This window comes from Colobus angolensis, unplaced genomic scaffold (genome assembly GCF_000951035.1).
Source record: "Colobus angolensis palliatus isolate OR3802 unplaced genomic scaffold, Cang.pa_1.0 Scaffold56, whole genome shotgun sequence".
Lineage (NCBI taxonomy): Eukaryota > Metazoa > Chordata > Mammalia > Primates > Cercopithecidae > Colobus > Colobus angolensis.
This window is the reverse complement of record NW_012119154.1, coordinates 5,785,863-5,810,368: the sequence shown is the minus strand read 5'-3', so window position 1 is coordinate 5,810,368 and position 24,506 is coordinate 5,785,863. Positions and strand designations below refer to the sequence as shown.

General features: G+C 45.2%; 3 protein-coding genes across 4 annotated transcripts in view; 2 read left to right on the top strand and 1 right to left on the bottom strand.

The window, feature by feature from the left end:
• Positions 1-277: 277 nt before the first annotated feature.
• The window catches only part of GLB1 (galactosidase, beta 1), a 115,434-nt gene continuing 91,205 nt past the window's right edge, over positions 278-24,506 (top strand). The window contains 1 exon segment of the mRNA XM_011961551.1: positions 278-497. Within this exon segment, the coding sequence (XP_011816941.1) occupies positions 423-497 (75 nt within the window). The 5' untranslated portion in view covers positions 278-422.
• On the top strand, positions 705-4,723 carry TMPPE (transmembrane protein with metallophosphoesterase domain). 2 transcript variants are annotated; one of them, XM_011961547.1, is made up of 2 exons: positions 705-790; positions 3,254-4,723. In XM_011961547.1, exon 2 carries the CDS (start codon positions 3,362-3,364, stop codon positions 4,721-4,723), a length of 1,362 nt encoding a protein of 453 aa, XP_011816937.1. In that variant the 5' UTR covers positions 705-790; positions 3,254-3,361. The 2 variants fall into 2 exon arrangements, with proteins under 2 accessions (XP_011816937.1, XP_011816938.1); XM_011961548.1 differs by having other exon boundaries at positions 708-790; positions 3,769-4,723.
• LOC105525789 (small ubiquitin-related modifier 2-like) lies at positions 21,221-21,505 on the bottom strand. The gene is made up of 2 exons (XM_011961550.1): positions 21,363-21,505; positions 21,221-21,299 (listed from the first exon to the last, which is right to left on the bottom strand). Exons 1-2 carry the CDS (start codon positions 21,503-21,505, stop codon positions 21,221-21,223), a joined length of 222 nt encoding a protein of 73 aa, XP_011816940.1.

Below are 24,506 nucleotides of genomic sequence, written 5' to 3'. Positions count from 1 at the left end.
TAGCCCGTATATGATACGCGGATTCGATCTAGGGCGTTTAGGTTTAGTAATTAACAATTTCCCTCTTCTGCTCTCTCAAGGAAGCCAGAAAACAGGGAGACCATGATTAATGTCCAATCTCCGAGGCGCGTGATCAAGCTGCTGAAAGCAGGGCCTCCCGATTGCCGTTACAAAGGGTCCCCTCCCAGGGAAGACGCCTGCAAAACCCAGATAGTACTAGCCTGGAGTCACGCGGCCGCGCGCAGCCTCCTAAACTCCCCCACCCGCCCGGCTCGGCCACAGCGGGGCGGAGCGCGGGGCTGAGCAGGCGCGAGGGCTGGCTGCTGGGCCGACGAGGGGCGGTGCCAGGCCGCGGGTCCTTAGTCAAGTGACGCGGAGCGGCCGGCCTGGGCGCCGACTGCAGAGCCGGGAGGCTGGTGGTCATGCCGGGGTTCCTGGTTCGCATCCTCCCTCTGCTGCTGGCTCTGCTGCTTCTGGGCCCTACACGCGGCTTGCGGGTAAGTCTGCGGGACTCGGGTACGGGGAGGCATTGTTAGGGGACAGGCTGGCGGGGAACCGGGCTCGGGCCGCAGCCACCCGGGGTCCCGCAGGGCGGAGAGCCTGAGCCGCGAAGTGCCCCCCCAGCAGGCAGGCGGCCGGCGGAACGCAGGCAGTGGACCGGCCTTCCCGTCGGGGGCGGGCCGGGCGGGGCGCGCGTCCTTCCAGGCAGCTCGGTCGCTTGTGCGTTCCGCTCCGGCTGCCCTCTGCACTTGGACCCACTTCCCTTTCTGTAACGAGGTGTTGAGACGAGGTGCGCCTAAAGATTTCCTAAGTTGGCTTTCCGGGAGGGGCTTCTAAGTTGCGCGGGTTAGAGGGTGCCTCCGGTTCTGGTTTGGGGCGCCCTCGCTTTCCCAGTTCGTGCTCTGCGGAGCGCTCCGGAAGGAGAAAAATGGGGTCAGTAGAGGCCCCTGCTGTGGGAGCACTGGGTTATTTTCCCTCTGGGTGCTTTCCCTCTTCGTGCATCTTGTTCCCTTCTCACCACTCCCCGTCGCCTGCCCTTTGGCTCCGGTGTTTCTTCGTATTTGTGGGACCCTTTTCCTTCGGCGTTTGGGGGTCCAGGTTGCGTAGGGGAATAGGCAGGCTGCCGGGGGATCCCAGCATTGATGGGGGGAAGTATGGCGAGGCGAATAGGTGAGGTGCGGGGCGTGCACGTTTGGTGGGAGAAGAAGGGCAGCTTCACTCGCTTCGTCCGAGCTGAGGCGACGGGCTTAGGGGGTTCCTAAGCGTTGCCTGGGGAGGTTTGCATCACACCTGCGGAAAGGAGAGTGAATAGTTGCAAACTGCTCCTCTGCACGTTCCGCGGACCAACTTTGGTTCCTTCAGGGTGTAGGTGGGCTGAGCCTGCAGCACGCTTTAAGTAAGAGCTGGTGGCATTTGACACCGTTGACTTGTAAGTTACACCCTTTAATAGGGCTTTCAATAACGCGCCTAGTGCAGAGAAAAGTGGTACATTTATCTACAACCAAGATTGAACATCTTAAGTATTTGGAAAACAGCTGCTGAAAATGTTTTCATTTTGGGAAAAAGCACAGATTATTTACTTTTCCCTCTTCACCCCGTCTGTGGTTCCCCTACCCCAGTATGTAGACAGAGTTCTTGTCCAGAAGGCCCTTAGGACCTTAGGAGTCAGAGCTAGCCAGCTGTGAGAACCACTGGGGAAGGTGGAACTGGGGCACAGTTCAGGAGAACAGTGGCAGGGTAAGGGGCTGGGGGAAAGGCAGATTTTAACCAGTATCTGAGAGTGGGAGTAGAGAGAGAGAGAAGGATTTATGAACTAGGAGCAGGTGGACAGGGTCAGTCTGTCTGATGTAAGCTCGTCAGTCTAGTGCAGCATCATTGGGTCAGGGTGGATGCCCTGTGGCTACCATACCTGAGGCCCACACAGGGAGGCTGGCATCACCCCAGGAATTCTCATGTCAGGTGCCTAGGTGTCCCTCTTGGGCTCCTGTGCCCACAGCTGAAGAAAGATACTAGCAGTCTAGCTTTTCATTATCTCCTTGTTTACTTTCTTTAGGGTCCAAGCCATTCTCCTGCCTCAGCCTCCCAAGTAGCTGGGACTACAGGCACCCGCCACCATGCCCAACTATTTTTTTTTTTTTTTGTATTTTTAGTAGAGACAGGGTTTCACTGCGTTAGCCAGGATGGTCTTGATCTCCTGACCTCGTGACCCAGCGGTTCTCAAATTTTAACTGAATTTTAGCTGTCCTAGAATTTTAGTATATGTGCTGCCAAAGCGAGCACTAGCTGTCCTAGAAATTAAGAGAATATTTTCTTCCTTTTTATTTTTTATTTACTTATTTATTTATTTATTTTGAGACAGAGCCTCAGTCTTTCGCCCAGGCTGGAGTGCAGTGGCATGATCTTGGCTCACTGCAACTTCCATCTCCCAGGTTCAAGTGATTCTCCTGCCTCAGCCTCCCGAGTAGCTGGGATTACATGTGCCTGCCACCACACCTGGCTAATTTTTGAATTCTTAGTAGAAACAGGGTTTTACCATGTTGGCCAGGCTGGTCTTGAACTCCTGACCTCAGGTAATCTGTCTGCGTCGGCCTCCCAAAGTGCTGGGATTATAGGCGTGAGCCACTGTGCCCAACCCTAGAGAATATTTTAAACTATTTGTTAAGAAATAATACATCATTACACATTAATAAACAATATATATTTGAAAAACAATAATATTTCTCCTCAAATTTTAGGGTGAAGAGTTGCACTGTTTTACATTTCTGCAAATCTCTTTCAATGTCTCTTAATAGAAGACAGTCAAATTTTCATGTTTATTTCTGCATGAAATCTGTTGCCATATCACATGTCACATAGCCTCTGGAAAATTCCACCCTCAGGACAGAGTGAGAATGGAAAAGGCAGTAATGGCTTGGAATTATAATAAAAATAGTTTTGACTAATTGGACCCCTGAAGGGCTTTCTCCAGACCGCACTTTGAATACTGCTGATTTGGAACATTTTTGTAAAACAAGTGCATGCTCACTGTAGAGAAACTTTAAACATATAGAAAATGTGGTAAGAAAGTGAAAACTGCCCATCATGTCACAATGCTGAGTTTCTTTTTGGATAATAAAGTGTAGCTAGCAACTCACTGGTATTTGAGTGGCTTGGATTCAAGGTGGGTTGGGCAGATGTAAGTGACCTTTGAGTTTTGAATGGGTACAAGGATGCTCTAATATCCCACAAAGCTGATGCTGGTTCCTGGTTGCAGGCGGAGTTGACCTGGAAACCTCTCCTTGGCCACTGCCCTTTCTAAGGAACTCATTTCCAGAGTCCACCAGCACAGAACTGGTGGGGGAGCCTCCTAGGAGCAGAGAAAATGGCCATCTTCAGGCAGCTGTCCCTAGGCGCGAAGGCCACCCTGGCTGCCATCACTGTCTTCGTGTCCATGATCGCCTCCCGCTCATATCTGGCAGACAGCCTTGAGCTCAGGGCCTGGCGTTGGCTGCTTCGCTTGCAGCTAGCCCTGTTTGTCAACTCGCTCTTGCTCATTGGCTCCCTCTACATTTGGCGCAGCACAGTTAGCAACCTCTGCCACTCCCCAGCTGCGGAGTCAACCTGTTTTCAGCTTTGGAAGGTGGTGGTTCTGGCATTTCTGGCCCTGGCCCATTCCAGTTTCTTCACCATGTTCTTTTTAGTGGCCGAGGAGCCCTATCTCTTTTCCTTGGCAGCCTACTCCTGCCTGGGTGCTTACATCATCATGCTCTTCTTCCTCTGCATCCTCAGCGGCATGGAGCAGGCCTACCAGCTCTTGGCCTGGCGCAGTGGTAGGGTCGTGGGCAGCCTTGACAAGACAAGGAAGCTGGTGCTCAGGCCTGCCCTGGCAGTGGGAGTGACTGCTGTGCTCAGCGTGGCCGGGATTCTGAATGCTGCACAGCCCCCGGCTGTGAAAACTGTGGAGGTGCCCATCCATCAGCTGCCCGCCTCAATGAACAACCTCAAGATCGTGCTCCTCTCAGACATTCACTTGGGCCCCACAGTGGGCAGGACCAAGATGGAGATGTTTGTGAGGATGGTGAATGTGCTGGAACCAGACGTCACAGTGATCGTGGGTGACCTCTCCGACTCGGAAGCCTCGGTCCTGCGGACGGCTGTCGCTCCTCTGGGCCAGCTTCATTCACGTCTCGGTGCCTACTTCGTCACAGGCAATCATGAGTACTACACATCAGATGTCAGCAACTGGTTTGCACTTCTGGAATCCCTGCATGTCCAGCCTCTTCATAATGAGAACGTGAAGATTTCCGCCACGCGGGCCCGACGTGGTGGTGGCGGCAGTGGCGGTGGGAGTGAGGATGAGGACTGGATCTGCTTGGCTGGGGTGGACGATATTGAAGCAGACATCCTGCACTACTCTGGCCATGGCATGGATCTTGACAAGGCCCTGGAGGGCTGCAGCCCAGACCACACAATCATCTTGCTAGCTCACCAGCCCCTGGCTGCCAAGAGAGCCCTCCAGGCTCGGCCAGATATTAACCTGATCCTTTCTGGGCACACACATGCTGGGCAGATCTTCCCCTTGAACGTAGCAGCCTATCTCCTGAATCCCTTCTTTGCTGGTCTCTACCAAGTGGCCCAGGCTACATTCGTGTATGTCAGCCCGGGCACAGCCTACTACGGGATACCCATGAGGTTGGGTAGCAGGGCGGAGATCACAGAGCTCATCCTGCAGCGGTCTCCCTGAACCGGCCCTGCCCTGTGCACCTCTGCCCTGCCCTTGCCGTCGATCCTCCGCCCTGCTTCAGAGTGGCTTGCCTGCTTTTCTCCTCCAGCCTTGCCCACCCAGCCTTGCCTACACACCCTTGGTCACAAGCCTGATGCAAACAGTGACTCCTGGTGGGGCTGCCTGGCATGTTCAGGCTGGTTTAACTGTTTCCTTGGCCAGTTGCTTTTTTTGATGCACTTGTGAGATCACTAAAGTCACATATATGAGCACTCCCCTCTATTTTCCAGGTGGTGTGGAGTGGGGACCTTCTCCTGCAGAGCTCCAAGGGATGAACCTCCCCTTGGGGTTGCTAGAAAGGAATACCTCTAGAAGGTGGGGCCGAGGAGGAGCAGGAGCATTTTTCTCTTGGTGTTTTAAAACTGTCTTTAGGACTTAATTGGTTTCCAGAATCATTGATCCAGAGCCGTTCTGGGGAAGGGGCAGTGTTGCCAGGTAATTTGGGAGAACAGGCAAGGTGGAAGGGCCCTCTGGCTGCTAGAGAAGAATATTTTCTTTTCCTCTGCTTCTATCAGGATCACTTCTATTGAGGGCATCAGCAAAATCTACTGGAATGCAAAGCTCCTCCTGTTCCAGGCCTTGAGGGATGCTATTTAACTGTCTGTGCTCCTGGGCCCTTGGGGGCAAGGTCGGGGGAGAAGAACGATGGGCGCCGTGGTCGGTGATGGTGAGAACGTGGCTGCTTAGGAATTCGGAGGGCTTTGCCTCCCTTGCCTCATTTTATACAACCCTTTGGGGAGCTAATTGGGGACAGGCTGCTTTTCCCTATTTGGAGACGAGGAAACCAAGGCAAAGAGAGAGAAGGCACAGGCAATATGACAAGATGTGTAGGAGATTTGGGGCTAGAAACCAGGTCTTTTACCTCCCAGTAAAAGCGGTGCTTTTCCACCATGTGGTGATTAAGTAGCTGCGTCTGTTGCAGGTGGTCTGTTGCAGGTGAGCGCAGGATTCAAATGCAGTTCACCAATTCACAGTGCAGAGAGAACGAACAAGGGCCTAGGACCCCATGCTCTTTCTAAGAGGTTTGCTTGAGGCTGATTTCAACTTACTCATACCGGCATGGGCCGGAACCTGGAAGGGAGTCAGCTAGTTTCAGTGTAGGTGTCTTACATTTGAAGAAGAGTCAGGAAACTGGAACCCTCCACCTCCGACCCCACGTTTGGGTTTGATTTTTTTGTGAGCAGCCGGGTTCACTCTGTCAGTGGGGGAGATGAGGCCTGCATGGGAGTGGCAGTGCTGTGTGCCTCGGGCAGGGCCTGCAGACTCCTCTCCCTGGGCCTGGCTGTGGAATGCAGAGACTGTTCTTCCTGCTAGCTGGCTTCAACCCACTTGCCTGACCCTATAAGAGCTGCCCTTGGGCTCTGGCCACGAAATGATAGGGCCATCTCCACTGGCTTCTAGACCCATAGAAAAACCAGGCAGGGATTATGATGTCCGGAGTGACCTTGTTGGTCTGGCCCTTTTGCCGGAAGCAACAGATCCTTTGATCCCGAGATGGAGAAAGGCCTCACTGAGAAGACAGGGCTGGGCCAGTTTCCTGCTGGGTGATTTAGGCTTGTGATGGATAGTCTTCCTCCCATGGGGAGTGAAGAGTGAAGAAACTCGCTTTGACTGGAGAGGCTAACCCTGCTACTCACTCATTGGGCAGCGGTGGGTGGGTGACTTTCCCTTACTGAGCCTTGGTTTCCATCAACCCTAAAATGGGGATAATTATCGCATCTACCTCAAGATTGTTTTGTCAGGAGGGATCCATCAAGCCTTGTGCATGAGTTCCACATGGCACAGTGTGCACAGTGAACACTCAGTGTTAATTTTTCAGCTTTCCAGTGGAGCTTGCTAAAGAACTGTTGGGCACCGGTGTCCGGAGGATTCATGAAGCAGCCGGTCCTGGGGGATGTGAGTGGGTAACGAGTTGCCTGCTGCTGGGGCCAGTGATGTGTCAAAGCAGCAACTGCTGGGGGTTTGCCTTCCTCCCCTCTGCGCATTCTGGCAGGCAAAGGGGGTTTCTTCCTTTCCTCCTTGTTCTCCTGATGTATAGTGTGGTTCTGGGGGATCTGGAGACCACCCTTTTTGTTCCCAGGCAGCCACAGTATTGACAGTGGGCCATCCCATGCAGTTTAAAATGTATCTTTGAGTTGAAACTTTGGTGGTTTCCTTATTCTTTTCTCTCTTCCCTGTCCTTCCAAACTCACTTTTCTTGTGACCCGACTGCATTTTGTGAATCATCCTTCCTCCCTTTCAGTTCTCGCTTTGGATTTCACCAGGTGGGCTACATGGTGCCATTTCACTTCCACTGTTTGGTGCCACTGGTAATGTTTGACTCACATTAACTCACATTGTTATGTGTTATTTCACTGATCTCTTGATTTTGCATCTTTCTCATCAGTGACCTGGGCTTGATGAAATTAGCTTTCATGAAGTCCTTTTTTTTGTTTGTTTAATTTTGCATCCTTACCTCTTTTCTTTCTCTTGAATGCCATCATTGTGTGGTCTTATATACCCTTCATCCACTCTCAAGTCCTTGCTTGACTGATTGCTTTCTATTAGCAGAAAGAAAACAGGTCCATCCTATGTATCTGAGAAACAACATCAACACCCTCTCATATCTGGTTTGTATTCCCTGACTCGGCGGACATTTTTCCAGCAGAAATTTCTCCATCACTGTCCAGATTCTGGCCCTGGTGGGCAGGACTCCACGACACCTTTATTCCCTCTGTTCAACATTCTTAAACCATTGACCTTCTTTTTTCTGTTTGTTTGTGGCTGGGGGAAGTGGTGAGAAACATTACTTGAAGCTTGATCATTCTTTCAATTTCGTTTGTTTATTTTTAGTCTGTTAGATGCAAATTGAAATGCAATGCTTTTTGAAGATTAGCAATACATCTGTAGTATATGATGCTGTTACAAAATCTCAATAAATTAATCCTGCTTCCATTCCTACCAAATACTCATCCATGCTTTTTTTCCTGTCGTATTTTGTTTGGTTTGTTTTAAACTTTTCGTACATGTACCTATCTCCCAGCTTTCACAAGGATGACAGGACCATTCTGCCGTCCTTTCTCGGCTACCGCTGCCCCACTTGTACTCTTTATTTTTTGACTGGAGTATATTGAGGTAAATCATAGAAAACATAATGTTACCCCAAAATTACTTCAGTATGAATCCTTTTTCAAAAAGCATACCTATAATGTCATTATCATATCCAATGAAATTAACAGTGATTCTTGAATATCATCTAATAGCTAGTTAGGAGATTTGGGGCTAGTAGCCAGATTTTCGACCTCTTTAAAGGAGTGTTCTTTCCACTGTCTGAGTATTAAGTAGCTGTATCTGTCACAAATGAGTATAGGATTCAAATGCAGTTAATTGTGTGAAGAGTTAGTGTTTAGTTTCTCCTGATTATCTCAATTATATTTTTTATTGTGGCAAAAAATTGACTATCTTAACCATTTTTTTTGTTGTTCTTTTTGTTGTTGTTGATCTTAACCATTTTTAAGTGAACAGTTCAACAGTGTTAAGTATATTCACATGGTTGTGAAATTGATCTAATTGATCTGTAGAACTTTTTCATCTTGCAACTCTATACCCATTGAGCAACAAGGCTCCGTTTCCCCCTTCCTCCAGCCCCTGGTGACCACAATTCTATTTTCTGTTTCTATGGCTTTGACTACTTTAGATACCTCATAGAAGTGAAATCATGCAGTTTTTGTCTTTTTGTGGCGGGCTTGTTTCAGTTAGTATAATGACCATAAGGTTGTGGCACGTGACTGGATTTCTATTCTTTTTAAGGCTGGACCACAGTAATATTCTGTTGTATTTTTATGCCACATTTTGTTTGTCCACGTTGAGCATGTTTTCATGGGCTTGTTGGCCACTTGTATACCTTCTTTGGAGAAAAGTCTATTCAAGTCCTTTGCCTATCTTTAAATCAGGTTATTTAATTTATTGTTGTGGAGATGTAGGAGTTCTTTATGTATTCTGGGTATTAACCCCTTATCAGATATGTAATTTGCAGATATTTTCTTCAGTTCTGTACATTGCCTTTTCACTCATTGTGACCTTTGATGCACAGAGTTTTAAAGTCTGATATAGGCCCATTCCTCTATTTTCACTTTTATGTTTGTGCTTTTGGCATCATATCCAAAAAATCATTGCCAAGTTCAATATCATGTAGGTTTTTTTCCCATGTTTTCTTCTAGGAGTGTTATAGTTTTGGGTCTTATGTTTAGGTCTTTAACCCATATTGAATTAATTTTTGTGTATGGTGTAAGATAAGGGTCCAACTTCATTCTCTTGCATGTGAATATCCAGATTTCCAAGCACTGTTTTCTGAAGAAATTGTCCTTTTCTCATCAAGAGGTCTTGACATCTTTGTTGAAAATCATTTGACCATATACACAAGGGTTTATTTCTGGGTGTTCTGTTCTCTTTCGTTGCTCTATTTGTCTGTCTTTATGCCATTACCATGTTATTTTGATTACTATAGCTTTGTTTTGAAATCAGGAGATATGAGTCTTTCAACTTTGCTCTTCTTTTTCAAGACTGTTTTGTCTATTTCGTGTCTGTTTAGATTCTGTATGAATTTTAGGATAAATTTTTCTATTTCTACAAGAAATGCTATTGGGATTTTTGTAGGGATTGTGTTGAATCTGTAAATCACTTTGGGTAGTATGAACATCTTAACAATATGAATCTTCCACTCCATGAACATAGGATGTTTTTTTCATTTGTTTGTGTCTTCTTTAATTTCTTTTAACAGTGTTTTGTAGTTTTCAGTGTAGTCTTTCACCTTAGTTAGGCCTATTTCTAAGTATTTTATTCTTTTTGATGCTTTTTTAAATGGAATTTTTAAAAATTCCATTTAGGATTGTTCATTTTTAGTGTATAGAGATGCAACTGATTTTGGTGTGTTGCTTTTGTATCCTGCAATTTTGCTGAATTCATTTATTAGTTCTAACAGTTTTGTGTGTGTGTGTGTGTGTGTGTGTGTTCTTTAGGGTTTCCTTCATCTAAGATTATGTCATCTGCAAACAGATCATTTTACATCTCCTTTCTAATTTGAATGCCTTTTATTTCTAGTTGCTCTGACTAGGTCTTCCAAAACTATCTGGGTAGATGTAGCAAAAGCAGACATCTTGTCTTGTTCCTGATCTTAGAGGAAAAGCTTGCAGTCTTTCACTATTGAGTATGATGTTAGCTATGGGCTTTTCACATGTGGACTTTATGATGTGGAGGTAGTTTTCTTCTATTTTGCATTTGTTGAGTTGTTGGGTTTTTTAAATCATGAAAGGGTGTTGAATCTTGTCATGCTTTCTCTGCCTCAATTAGATTATCATGTGGTTTTTGCCCTTTATTCTGTTAATTTAGTGTATTACATTGATTGATTTTTATATGTTAAACCATTCTTGCATTTTAGGAATAAATCCCACTTGATCATAGTATATAATCCTTTTAATGCATTGTTGAATTCAGTTTGCTAGTATTTTGTTGAGGATTTTTACATCAATATTCACCAGGAATATTATCGTACTGTAGTTTTCTTGTATTTGTCTGGCTTTGGTATTAGGATAATATTGGTCTCATAGAATAAATTTGGAAATGTTCCTTCTCTTCAACTTTTGTAAGAGTTTCAGAAGGATTGGTATTAATTCTTCTTTAAATGTTTGGTAGAATTCTCCAGTGAAGCCATCTGGTTCTAGGTTTTTCTTTGAGGTGTGTGTGTGTGTGTGTGTGCGCGCGCACACATGCTGACACGTAGTCTTGCTCTGTCGCCCAGGCTGGAGTGCAGAGGCATGATCTTGGCTCACTGCAACCTCTGCCTCCCGGGTTCAAGCGATTCTCCTTCCTCAGCCTCCCAAGTGGCTAGGACCACAGGCATGCGCCACCACGCCCGGCTAATTTTTGTACTTTTAGTAGAGACGGGTTTTCCTCATGTTGGCCAGGCTGGTCTCAAACTCCTACCTCAAATGATCTGGCCGTCTCCACCTCCCAAAGTGCTGGGATTACAGACGGGAGACACCATGCCCAGCCTCTTTGAGGTTTTTGATTATTGATTCAATCTTTTTAATAGCTATTGGTCTGTACAGATTTTCTGTTTCTTCATGATTCAGTCTTGGTGGGCTGAGTGTGTCTAGAAATTTATCCATATCTCCTAGGTTATCCAGTTTGCTGGCATACAGTTGTTCATGCTATTCTCTTACAATCCTTTATTTCTGTGGCATCAGTTATAATGCCCTCTCTTCATTTCTGATTTATTTATATATTCTTTTTTTTAAATCTAGTTAAGTTTCTCAATTTTGTTGATTTTTTTTTCAAAAACCAACTTGTTTTTTTCTTCCTACTATCTTTCTATTCTCTTTTGTTTATTTCTGCTCTAATCTTTTATTGTCTTTTGCTAGCTTTGAGTTTTTTTTTTCTTCTTCTTCTTCTTATGGAATTGTCCTTTTATAGTTACTTTGTTTGAAACAGGAACGAAAAATAGGTCTGTATTTTGCCTGTGGTGTGTTTCTTCAGTTTCCTTAAGTCTATAACATCCCCCTTTCCTTATTTTATGCCATTTATTTGTTCAAGTTATCTGGGTCGTATGTCTTAACATTTTATGCATTTTCGATTTTGGTGTCATTTAACATGTTCATATTTTCTGTGAGTTTGTAGAGCTAATGCTCTCTAAAGGTTAGAGCTAGAGGCTGGATAGATTCAGGTTCAACCTTTTCCCTTTTTGGGTAGGAAGACCATTGCTTCAGTGATGTTAAGATTGACCTGTCGGCCCAGGTGTTGTCAGCTTGATCGCTCCACTAGAAAATTCCTCGTTAGCTTTCCATTTAGTGTTTCAGCAGTCATTGGTGATTGTTGTCTAATGTCATTATTTCACTAAAGATTGCAAAATGATGACTCGTAAAATTCTACCCTTTTTTTTCCTGCATTTACTTGCTATGGATCCTTTACAAAGAACTCTCCTCATCTATTGTGTGGTTGCTCTGAAAAAGCCTATAACAAAGGCAAGACAGACACTAGATCCTTTCACTTGATTCCTTAGTTTATAGCATAATGAGCTGCTACGACAGCAGCCTCCAAGAATGACCAACAAGCTTTTCTTCTGAGTGGGTGAAAATATTGTTAGGAATTTAGATATTTAAATATTTTATATGTCTGATGCTTTTTAGTTCATCAAAGTGTTACATCTTTTAATACTCAAAATAGCCCATCTTTAGCCAGTTGGGACCTTTTCCTTTTTCATTTTTTACTTTTTAGAGTCATGGTCTTGCTCTGTTGTTCAGTCTGGAGTGCAGTGGTGTGACTAGAACTCACTGCACTCTCAATTTCCTGGGCTCAAGCGATGCACTCACTTTGGCCTCCAAGTAGCTAGGACTACAGGCACGCACCACCACACCTGGCTCTTTTTTTTTTCTTTTTTTGGTAGGGACAGAGTCTCTCTGTGTTGCCCAGGCTGGTCTCAAACTTCTGGCCTCAAGCAGTCCTCAGCCTCCGGAAATGCTGGGATTACAGGTGTGAACCTCTGCACTTGAGCTGGTTGGAGCCCTGTCATCTTGTTGTTTTGATGAGACCCCAGTAGTTTTTTGTTTTTTTTTAATAGTTCTAGCGCTGTTTTGTACATCTTATGCCACAGACTTGGATTAACTAATTTCTTAAAGAAGCAGTTCTGGTTACTTTTAGTGGGAAATGTTTGCAGACCACAATTTAGGCACTATATGGGTTAGATTGCTTAGATTAGATTGCTGCCTGCTGATATCATTTCCAAACTGTGTCTGTGGGTATTGCTAGGAAATGCAATACTTTTTTAGGGAGAAAAAAACAAATCATAAATGTGTACTAGTATTTCCAATTCAAATGAGAGATTATGGATTTTATTGTTTTTTAATGAACTGTATTTTTTAGAATAGTTTTAGCCTTATCGCAAAATTGAGGGGAAGGTACAGAGATTTTCCTATATCTCCTGATTATGGGGTTCTTAATTTTGTTTGATTTTATGTTTGTTTCTCTCTCTCTTTTTTTTTTGAAACAGAGTCTTGCTCTGTCACTCTGATTGGGCTGCGGTGGCACCATCACTACTCACTGCAGCCTCAACTATTCTGGGCTCAAGCAATCCTCCCACCTCAGCCTCCCAAGTAGGTGGGACCACAGGCATGTGCCACCATACCCAGCTAACTTTTATTTGTTTTTTTATAGAGATGGGATCTCATTTTGTTGCCCAGGCTGGAACTTCTGGGGTCAAGCCATCCACCCACCTTAACCTCCCAAAGTGCTAGGATTACAGGCATGAGCCACTGCACCCAGCCTGTTTCTCTTTTATACTGAAAAATTTGGTTCTTAGTAACCTAATGTAGTTACTTAGTTTTTTTATCTTACTACATATATAACAGAACCAAAATAGTCATGTCAATGTGGTTATTAAGATGAAGTCTACTGAATGCAGTTTGCTTTTGTTTTTTCCCTGAATGCAATTTAAGCTGTATTTTTATCCTTAGGCCAAATATGGTCAATGTAGTGTGGAAAGTTAGGTCTGTATGTTTTTAATTTTAAAGAAATTATATATTTTTAAATTTAATTTTTATTTTTTTAAACTGTGCATTTACCTTTTCTCTGAGATGAGGGGGCACATATTTTAAATCTGTGCATGTCCAGAGTCCGTGAGGATTGGGAATCAGTCCAAAGCTGTGCTCATTTTTCCTCCTCTTCCACTGTGATTTGCCTTCTTTATCCAGTCTTTTGGAATGCTGAACAAAAATGTTTTTGGCACAAGACAGGCATGAAAAAATAAAGTTAATAAAAATTGAAAGCATAAGCTAGAGCAGATTATCCACAGATTCCTCCATCTCCATATAGATTATCACCATTGCTTGCACCTGTTTTCCTTCTCCAGCCTATCTGATGGAATGGTGCTTCCATGACATGTGGTGTTTGGAAGGCTCTTAGCTCTGACATAATCAGAGTTTGACCCATAGTCACCTGAAACATTTCTTCTCTTTCTCTATGTTCTATGAACTGAGGGGTCTGAGAAGTCCGTGGTATGCAAATAGCCTTCCAGCCCCTTCCCTCTCCCCTTGCCTCTATCCATGTTCCCTCAGCCCCAGGGTGCTTGCAGGCTAAGAGGACTGGGTCTCTGCCATCCTGGAGCTGAACAGCTCGTGTCAGGAATCCCCCAGGCCCTTGAGTCTCTAGGGTGAGTTGTAGGGGTGTGTAGGGTGCTGGGGATTAAGATCTGCCGAGTAGGTAGGTGCTTACCAGAGTTACACTGAGGGACCTGAAGACAGATCATCTTCACATAATCAGCATCACCCAGAATCTGCGATGTCACTGGGCTTCTTTTATTTCTTTAGTCAAGGAATGTGCACAAGTAATACAAATATAATTATTTTTAGTCCTGGGGATTAGGGAACTTGGGGGGGTTCACATTACCTAATGATGTCAATATTGTGTTGTGTTTAATTTTTGTTTTAAAAGAGATGCTTATTTATTACTGAAATAATCTAACCTGAATAAATAACTTTTTAAAAATTACATTGGCCAGTATTAGGTTCCTGATATGTATTTGGTGTTTTGTTTGTACTGCTGGGTTTTTTCCCTCCAGTATTGGATGCGTTAATGGGGGGCCTTGAGAAGTTAAGAATTTTGGTTTGTTCAGAATTGCTTTTTATAAGTTTTCTGTGACCTCATGCACTAAATACTGATGCTTCCACACTCCTGCAAGTATGAAATAAAAGTATGTGTCTTCAGTATTGCATTCCTGCGCCAATTCATTTAGAAGGATAGAATTTGCACTCAGGTCAAATCTTGCATTATTTGCATTTGGGGGGAATACACTCTGAAGGCAGTTTTCTCTCTCTCTGTCTCCTTTTTCCTCCTCCTTTCCCTCTTTCTTCCTCCTATTCCCACTTTTTTTGTTGTTGTTTTTTGAGACGGAGTTTTGCTCTTGTTGCCCAGGCTGGAGTGCAGTGGTGTGATCTCGGCTCCCTGCAACCTCTGCCTCCCAGGTTCAAGGGATTCTCCTGCCTCAGTCTCCAGGTAGCTGGGATTATAGGCATGGGCCACCACACCCAGCTAATTTTTGTATTTTTAGTATAGATGAGGTTTTGTGATGTTCATCAGGCTGGTCTCGAACTTCCGACCTCAGGTGATCCATCTGCCTCAGCCTCTCAAAGTGCTGGGATTACAGACATGAGCCACCGCACCTGGCCCATTGCCACTTTTTTTGATTGTCTTCTGTCAGTGGTGCCACAGCTCAGAGGAAGCTCAAAGGAAGCTGGCTCTTTAGGTGGGATCTTCTTAGGTCCGTAACTTTTGAGAGGGGTCACCTTGGGTCCATGAAGTGAACTGTCCCTGTTTACTTTGGTTGTGACAGTCAACAATAATGAGCTGTCTTTTAGCTGATACTGCTTCTGCAGCTGTTCATCTTGATCCCCTCTCTGTGGCTTTTCTAGGTTTTTGTTTCAGAGACATGTCCCCTGCTCACTTGGTTCAAATAACATGGTAGTGTTCATGTCTCAGACCATGACAGTCCATGAATGCACAGACAGTCCAGGTCTGGTGTGATACAGCAGGGCAGTGGATACAGCCCCAGACAAGAGGGAGAATATACTGCTGTCCTGCCCACTCACAAACTGTTTTCAATCCTTTTTATCAGTAGGATTTGAAAAGATTAGAACATTAATTGCAAACCAAATATCAGAGGCTGTGTTGTTCTGTCTCAGTGGTAATCCCACACCCACGTGGTAGCTGCTGTTGGAGCTACTACTCAGTTAATTAAGTGGCCACCGTCATGTACCATGATCTGTTTTTTCTGGCAGAGGCTCACGGCGATTTGAATGAACATGATGGAAATGATCTTTAAGTCTTTGTGGAGGGGGCACTCATAGCTACAATTCCCAGAGGATTGTAGTCTTGCTTCAGATTTATCTTGAGTGGGGGTGGGGAGTGGGCAGTTCCAGAGCTTCCCCTTGATCCATGGTGGCTCCTACTCATGATCAGGGTTCTGCAGGCCATTATGTAAAACCATCCCACCTTGAGCTCAGAGCCAGGGAAATAACCGTGTGACGGATCCTCTGATTGGTTGGACTCTCTGTGAAAAGGACTGGGGCCAAGGCTCCCTTTATCCCTGGCCTCCCTAAGAGTGATAAGGGAGAGTGATGGCATTTCAGGTTCCCTGGTGCTACCATGTCAGTTCACACTGTATCCAACAGTCCTCAGAAGGGGTGGCCTTGGGGTGCCCCTTTTCTTAGGACACAGTTACCCTGAATCTTGTTGGGAAGGACTGGAGGAATATTCACTGTGTGGACTTGGGGTGGTGTTATAGGGACCTTCCTCAAGGGGATCCATCCAACCTTTCCTTCAGTCAAATTTTGTTGACTGTATGTTGGAGAACTGGCTCAAAGCTGGGAATTGGATGTAGGAATCTCAATTTTCCATGCAGTTGTTGACATCAGCCTTTTGCTCACAAGTTTTTAAATATGTCAAGCAGTACTCTTGCCGATTGCCTGGCCATCTCACCCCACAGAAATGTGTGGCTTATGAGCCACTGGGTAAGGTCACTCCTGGTCCACAGATCAGCACACCCTGGTTGCCACTGTGACCTTGCTGGTCGTTGTGGTAATTGTGCCTTCCTGCTTCTTTTTTTTTTTTTTTTTTGGAGACGGAGTCTAGCTCTGTCGCCCAGGCTGGAGTGCAGTGGCGCGATCTCGGCTCACTGCAAGCTCCGCCTCCCGGGTTTACGCCATTCTCCTGCCTCAGCCTCCCGAGTAGCTGGGACTACAGGCGCCCGCCATCTCGCCCGGCTAGTTTTTTGTATTTTTTAGTAGAGACGGGGTTTCACCGTGTAGCTCAGGATGGTCTCGATCTCCTGACCTCGTGATCCACCCGTCTCGGCCTCCCAAAGTGCTGGGATTACAGGCTTGAGCCACCGCGCCCGGCCGCCTTCCTGCTTCTGATGGTTAAGCGGTCCCACGTTGGTTACGCCAGAACCTCATCATCCCCAGTGACACTAGAGCATCCTTTGCCATGGCAGCATCCCCCGTCATTCTTGCCTGCAGTGGATGGGCTTCCCAAGCATGCCAGGGCCCTCCTCACCAGTGCCTTCCTTCCTGAAGGGAGAGTTCTCTGGGCTCTCCTGGGGAATAGAGCCAGGTAGTGGGGTCTCTGGTCATCCTTTTTACATTCCCACCTCTTGAGCCATTCCATACCTTTCTCAGGATGCAGTCCTGGCATCCTCACCTCATTTCCTGTTAACCAGTTGGTCATGTCTAGGTTCCAAGGATCCTCCCAACAGCATAGAGACTGGGCTCTTACCAATAGAATATGGGTCATGGGAGAATACACCCTACCAGTAACTTCCCCATATCTGGCTGGGATTTTCCCCCTCAAGATGCATTCTCAGTGACCCCCATGGTTAGGTCTTACTTTTCTGGCCGGAGATGTGAGTCTTTTTAAACACTGCCACAGAAGCCTCTGACATTCATAGGATGCCCTGAGTGGATGGCTCACCTGAGCCCATCAAACAGTCACTGTCTTTAAAGCTTCCAAATCACTTAATAAAAGCCAGCTAACCTCACACTCTTTTCAATGACCAGTAACCCCCACCTCTGCCCCGCTCCAGGGGTGGAGCCAGTGCAGATACCGACTGCTCCCCTTCTCTCCATGCCTCCTCCCGGTCCCGCATAGTTGAGGGACTTGGTATTTGTCTTTGAGGCATTACCACGCCCCTTAGCACCAGCTATAGGGTTCTTGCTATTTGACATTCATGAGACAACAAGGTGCAGACTCACATCCTGATGATCTGCTCTTGAGGCCACTCCTGGTACCAATTGTCATACTTTGGGTCCCACTAGAAGCAGAACATTGGTTGCAGGTGGTTTGAGAAGTGATCCAAGAGCATAGGAGCAAGGGACAGGTGGAAAGAAGGGACAGCCTGGGTCAGAATGCATATCCGGGTTATCACTCTGGGAACCAGGACATGATTCTTCTGAGACTTCCTGAAAAGTGCACAAAGTGTCTCCGGAATTATTTGCCTAAAAGACAAGAGAATGCAGTTCTCCACCCTCTTTGTCCCTCATTGGCTGAAGGTTGCCCCCAGGGGCATGGACTACCCAGTGCCCCTGGACTTCTGGGCTGAACCCGTTCCCCCAGTGTTGGGGCAGGAAGGCAAAAAGACTTGAGATCTGAGTGTGAGTTGAGACAATCAGCACAAAGCATACTGAGCTTGCACAAGACCATTCACAGAGCTACAGCTGATGTAGGCATGTTTTTAAAACCCTTTTCAAGGCCAGGTGTGGTGGCTCACGTCTGTAATCCCAGCACTTTGGGAGGCCGAGGCGGGCGGATCGCCTGAGGTCAGGAGCTCAAGACCAGCCTGGCCAACGTGGTGAAACCCCGTCTCTACTAAAAGTACAAAAATTAGCCAGGCGTGGGGGCAGGAGGCTGGGACAGGAGAAACGCTTGAACCGGGGAGGCGGAGATTGCAGTGAGCCGAGACTGCGCCGTTGCACTCCAGCCTGGGCCACAAGAGTGAAACTCCATCTCAAAAAAAAGAAAACCCAGAAAACCAAAAAAACACCTTTCAGGCTGGGCACAATGGCTCATGCCTGTAATCCCACAACTTTGGGATCGTGAGGTGGGAGGACTGCTTGAGGCTAGCAGTTGTAGCAGCTGGAGACCAGCCTGGGCAACATAGTGAGATCCCGTCTCTGCAGAAAATCGAAAAATTACTAGCTGAGCATGGTGGCACGACCGTGTGGTCCCAGCTCCTTGGGAACTGAGGTGGGAGGATCAATTGAGCCCAGGAGGTCAAGGCTGCAGTGAGCCATGATCATGCTGCTGCATTCCAGCCAGAGCAACTGAGCAAGAAAGACCCTGTCTCAAAAACAAAAAACTCTCCTCCTCTGCCTTCACCCTATATCCGTCGGAGACCATTTCACAATGGCAAGGGCTGCATACTCTCCAGAGCTGCATACATTTGATCATGTGTGTGTGTGTAGTTGTATATATACAAACATGCATGTACAATACACATACAGTATAAACCATAATTCATTTTGTCAGTCTGCATTTTTATTTGTGTCAACATTTTGCTAGGAAAAATTTTCAGAGAGAGTTGAAACATTATACCGTTAACATATTACTATCAGTCTGTCCCTCCATCTATCAATTCATCTTATTTTTTGGATGCATTTCAAAATAAGTTGCAGATATCAGTGCCCTCCTCTTGCTAAAATAAATACTTCAGCAGGCATTATTAACTAGCAGTCAGTGTTTGTTACTAGCCCCTTTTAACCCCAAGATAAAATTTACATACAATGAAATGCACGTATCTTAAACATACCATTTGATGAGTTTTAACAAATGCCTACACCTGCATAATCCAAAACCCTTATCTAGCTATAGAACATTACCATTACCCCAGAAAGTTCCCTCATGTCCCTTCCCAGGCAATACCTGCCTCCACTCTCCCAGAGTTAACTATTCTGATTTTTTCTCCCACCATGGATTAGATTTGCCTTTCCCAGGACTTCATATAAATAGGTTCGGCTGGGCGCGGTGGCTCAAGCCTGTAATCCCAGCACTTTGGGAGGCCGAGACGGGCGGATCACGAGGTCAGGAGATTGAGACCATCCTGGCTAACATGGTGAGACCCCGTCTCTACTAAAAAATACAAAAATCTAGCCGGGCGAGGTAGGCGGGCGCCTGTAGTCCCAGCTACTCCGGAGGCTGAGGCAGGAGAATGGCATGAACCTGGGAGGCGGAGCTTGCAGTGAGCTGAGATCCGGCCACTGCACTCCAGCCTGGGTGACAGAGCGAGACTCCGTCTCAAAAAAAAAAAAAAAAAAAAAAAAAAAAATTGGTTCATGCAGTATGAACCCAATTGTGTAAGGCTTCTTTGTCTCAACATTTTTGAGATTTATGTACATTATTACAAATACCAGCAGTTCTTTTTTATTGCTGAGTAGTAGTCCATCATATACATATGCCATAGTTTGCTGAGGCAGGAGAATCACTTGAACCCAGGAGTTCAAGACTGCAACGAGGTGTGATTGAGCCATTGCACTCCAGCCTGGGTGACGGAGCAAGACCCTGTATCCAAAAAATCTTTAAAAAGTTTTAATAATAAATAAAAAGTAATAAAAATAAAAGAATTAGGATCCAAACCAGGTTCATGCTGACCTAATGAATATCGTATCATGTCATATTACAAATATTGTATCATACCTTATTACACATACCATATCACATATAATGATCTAATGCAATCATTAGGCCATTATTCATCTGAAGTTCTTTCATTTCTAAATTATGCTCCCTTTCTTTCTTTTGATACCATTGATTTGTTGGAACAACTGAATCATTGGACTTTTAAAATGTCCCACATTTTGGATTTGGCTTATTGCTTCCTTATGGTATTAGATTTGGGTTCAATTGTGATTTTGATTCAATAATGAGGACCACTTTCTAGGTGAGACTGTACTTCGTGTTAAATCATAACATGACAGACATAATGTCTGACTATTCCACTTTTATTGAGGCTGAAATTGAGCAGATGGAGCACAAAAAAATATGCCCAGTCCTTCACACAATTTCCATCAGTGTTTCTAATGGTTTTAGCATCTATTGATTATAGCTTAAATCCATTTCATTAAGTGTTGGGAAAGAGGTGTTTTTCAGATGCTTTTATTCCTTCTGCATTTATTATTATTTTTAGACAGGGTCCCTCTCTGTCACCTGGCTGAAGTGCAGTGGCACCATCAAGTCTCACCATCACCTTGACTTCCTAGGCTCGAGCAATCTTCCTGCCTCAGCCTCCTGAGTAGCTAAGACTACTGGTGCCTGCCACCACACCTGGCTAATTGTTTGTTTGTTTATTTATTTTAAACAAGAAATTTAAACAACAAGCTTTTGACTTGAAGGAAAAACTATCTAGGATTCCTTTTTTTTTAGACTAATTTATACCTACTTAAAGACAAACTGTCCTACATGTAACAGCTATGTACGATGAAGTTATAAAATTGTTCTTGGTTTTACAATGATAAATGAAAAACATTAACATTCTACAATTGAACAAGGTATGCAAAATTTTTATGTTTTTTTTGTTGTTGTTAAAAGAGCCAAATAACTTACTGAAATATAAAGATAAGAGTGGAATGAGCATGCCACTAATGAAGAAAAGGGAGTATTTTAACAGACTCGATATTTTTCGCCATCCCATCTCCACTTGGTATCAGTCAAAATGTACCACTGGCTGTTTAGTTAAAAAAAAAAAAAAAAGCAATATACTTGTGCACATATACCAGTTACTTTATGTACAATAAAGGAATGGGGAAGGGGGAGATGAAAGAATAGAGAAAACTATACTGTAGTAGTCAGGATGTGGTGGAACCAAATTGCAGTTTTCTGATTGAGAATGTAATCTTGGTCTGTAAAGAACAGAGTTCTGGAGTGAAGTGGGAGGCTCCCTTTTTAGTAGACACCCCCTGTCTGCTGGTAGAACGCATCAGTTGTATCTTCATCCTCCAGTTCCAGCTGAGGCGGTGTGTCTCTTTCATTGGTTGCCTGTCAAATTGGAATCTGATCTGTCTCTTTGACCATCCCTATCATTCACAATAGGCTTTTCATTAGTTTACTAAGTGATGTATGCCTCTTAATCCTAAACTGCACCACAGAACCCTCCTGTCCCCCCACCTTCAAATTAATATGATCATTGTTCTCAGTCTTGATTCTTTCCTTGGGTTTTTTGTCTGCCATGGCAAGCGCCGGAGTCTCAGCTGCCACTTCACAAAAGAGGTACCAAGTCTGCACCGAATGAGTACATAAGCAGCACCAGGAGTGGAAGAAGAAGGAGGCGGCAGCGGTGGATGAAGGAGACACTAATTTTGTTAGCTTTTTTTTTTTTGTTCAGACAGGGTCTTGCCATGTTCCCCTGGCTGGTCTTGAACTCCTGGGCTCTAGCAATTCTCCTGCCTCAGCCTCCCAAATTACTGGGATTACAGTCATGAGCCATTGTGTCCGGGCCCTTCTGTATTTAATTAACTGGGATCCAGTGGAGAATTTTCCATTGTCAATGTTTTGGTAACCCTGAAATACTGCTTTTATGTGAAGGGGAAGTAAACTGCTTGGCTCTTTCTCTGTATTTATCACTTTTCAGAGTAATGAGTTGGTACTCTAGCAGTCTCCAAAGGTGACCAATGTGTTTTTCTCCTTGTGTATCATGATGAACTGATCGGTGTTAATATACATGTGGTCATATTTTTTTTATTGATATATCTCTTAAGTCTTTCACATGCTCGCTCGCTCTCTCTCTCTCTCTCTCTCTTTCTGTCTCTCTCTCTCTCCCCCCCTCATTTTGACACTCAAATTTCTTCCCAAGAACAGTAGGAGCCTCTTCAGGTTTGCGCCTGTGCCTGACATCTAACTGGCCACCGTCCTGTAATTTCCTCCTTCCGCTTCCTGCCCACCTCATTGTCACCACCATGGGCCACAGCCACATCTCTTCTGCCTTTTTTGCCCATTCAGGAAAAAGCCAAACATTTGAAAACACGTATCTGGTCCTATCTTTCTTTCATTTCAGTTGTTCTCCATGGCTCTCAGCATAAAGTCCGGGCCCTTGAATCTGGACTTCAGGGCTCATTGGATCTGGCCCTGGCCGCCTCCTCCGCCTCAGCAGCTGCCGTGTTTTATCTGTATTGAGGCTGTGTGGCTCCTGGCCTGTAGTCCTGCCCTCCCTCTCCCAGGCCTCGCACACACTGTTTTCTCCATCTGTGTCACCTTCCCCATGGCTAACTTCACTTCATCCTAGGCCTTGGCTCAGGCCAGTGGTTCTCAATTTTGCCTGCACATTACATCATCTAGGCAGCTTTAAGAAATGCCAGTGTCTGGATTCCTCCCAAGACCGATTAAAACCTGAATGTCTGGGGGTGAGGTCAACTTTGCTTTTTTTTTTTTTTTTTTGAGACAGAGTCTCACACTGTTGCCCAGGCTGGAGTGCAGTGGCGTGATCTTGGCTCACTGCAAGCTCTGCCTGCCGGGTTCACGCCATTCTCCTGCCTCAGTCTCCCATGTAGCTGGGACTGCAGGCACCCTCCACCATGCCCGGCTAAATTTTTTTTTGTATTTTTAGTAGAGACGGGGTTTCACCATGTTAGCCAGGATGGTCTTGATCTCCTGACCTCGTGATCTGCCCGCCTCGGCCTCCCAAAGATCTTTGCTATTTTTAAAACCTTGCACAGGTGATTTTGCCGTGCAGCCAAGATTGAGAAACACAGTTTGGGGTGTTTCTTCCTTTGAGAAACTTGCCCTTGCCCCTCCCCTCCAGCCCGCCATGCCTGGGTTCCCTGCCATTTATTTCTGCTGCAGCATTCTGCTCTAACCCTTACTGTACCACCTCGACCTCACTGTGTTAACCCTTGGGTTTCTTCCAGGCTAGATGGAAGCTTCATATGGGTTGTGGCCACATCTGTGTGGTTCTTTTCTGTGATTACTCAGCACGTAATAGGTGCTTGGTAATATTATATTTGTCAGTGAATGGTGGGGAGATATTTAGACTGCACTTTGAGGTCATTGGAGGGTAGAGACAGTGTCTCACCATGTATGGGACAAAGGCCAGATTCCATTGTCTCCCACCATCATTTTTTTCCAGCCTTATCTTCTGCTCCTCTGAACTGTTTCACTTAGGTGGATTTCAAACAGCTCTACCCTTTTCCCAATTCTGCCAGAAGTTGCTTGACCTCATTTCTACCTGCCTGATGAATGTTCCCACCTCATGGGCCACCTTTGAACTTAGGAAACTTGTGGGGAACCCTTCTTTGACACTTAGCCATGTATATACTATGAGAATGTTTCCAAGAGCATCCGTTGAGGCACCTGGTGTAAGAAATAATGTTTATATTTTTGTGAGTTTAGGAGACTTTTCCTTTGAACAGAAATGAAAGCCTTATTTACTAGAAGAATAAAGTGATGTTAAATTGAGACTTGCCCTTTTAAAAATGATTCCTAAATTAGTTATGTGCTTGTGTTTATGTAGCTTTATTGAGATGTAATTCACATACAGTAAAGCTCTCAGTTTGCCCCTATGAATTCTTCTCTAAGTTGTTTAACTTCAACTCCCCAGTTAGATTTCAGGCATGTGTGATGTAGGATTCATGCTGCCACAGCTGCTTCCAAATACAGCTTCAAGGGTAACCCCCAAAGCCACCATGGACTATGATGCTACTGTGACTAAAGCTAGTATTGTGACCTTCGAAAGCCTAAAGATGCACAAGGAATCTGACCCATAATGGAGAGCACTAGTTAGATGGCTTCTTAAAACCCTGGTTCTATTGGCACCTGTGGCCTGTTGCTGCCTTATCCACCAGAGGGCAGTGTTCCACTCGGCTTAAAGTGGAACCCCAACCCCTACCACCCGCTGAGGTCATGCCTTTCAAAATCCTAGCATTTTAGATCCTGAAGTGACCCAAAAACAGTGTTTCTTAAAATTTTGCTTGATAGAAATAAATCTTACATTGCAACCAAATATACGTGCATACATATGCAACTCCACATATGTATATATAACAAAAGTTTTATAAAGTAATACTTTACTATGTGTAATACACTCTCTTTCTTTCTTTCTTTTTTTTTTTTTTTTTTGAGGCGGAGTCTCGCTCTGTTGCCAGGCTGGAGTGTAATGGCATGATCTTGGCTCACTGCAACCTCCACCTCCCCGGTTCAAGCGATTCTTCTGCCCCAACCTCCCGAGTAGCTGGGACTA

Coding starts and splice junctions, on each gene's coding strand:
- TMPPE (XM_011961547.1), top strand. CDS start 3,362: ATGGCCATCTTCAGGCAGCTGTCCCTAGGCGCGAAGGCCACCCTGGCT.
- LOC105525789 (XM_011961550.1), bottom strand. CDS start 21,505: ATGGCAGACAAAAAACCCAAGGAAAGAATCAAGACTGAGAACAATGAT. Junction 21,300..21,362: donor AAACTAATGAAAAGCCTATT/GTGAATGATAGG, acceptor AACCAATGAAAG/AGACACACCGCCTCAGCTGG.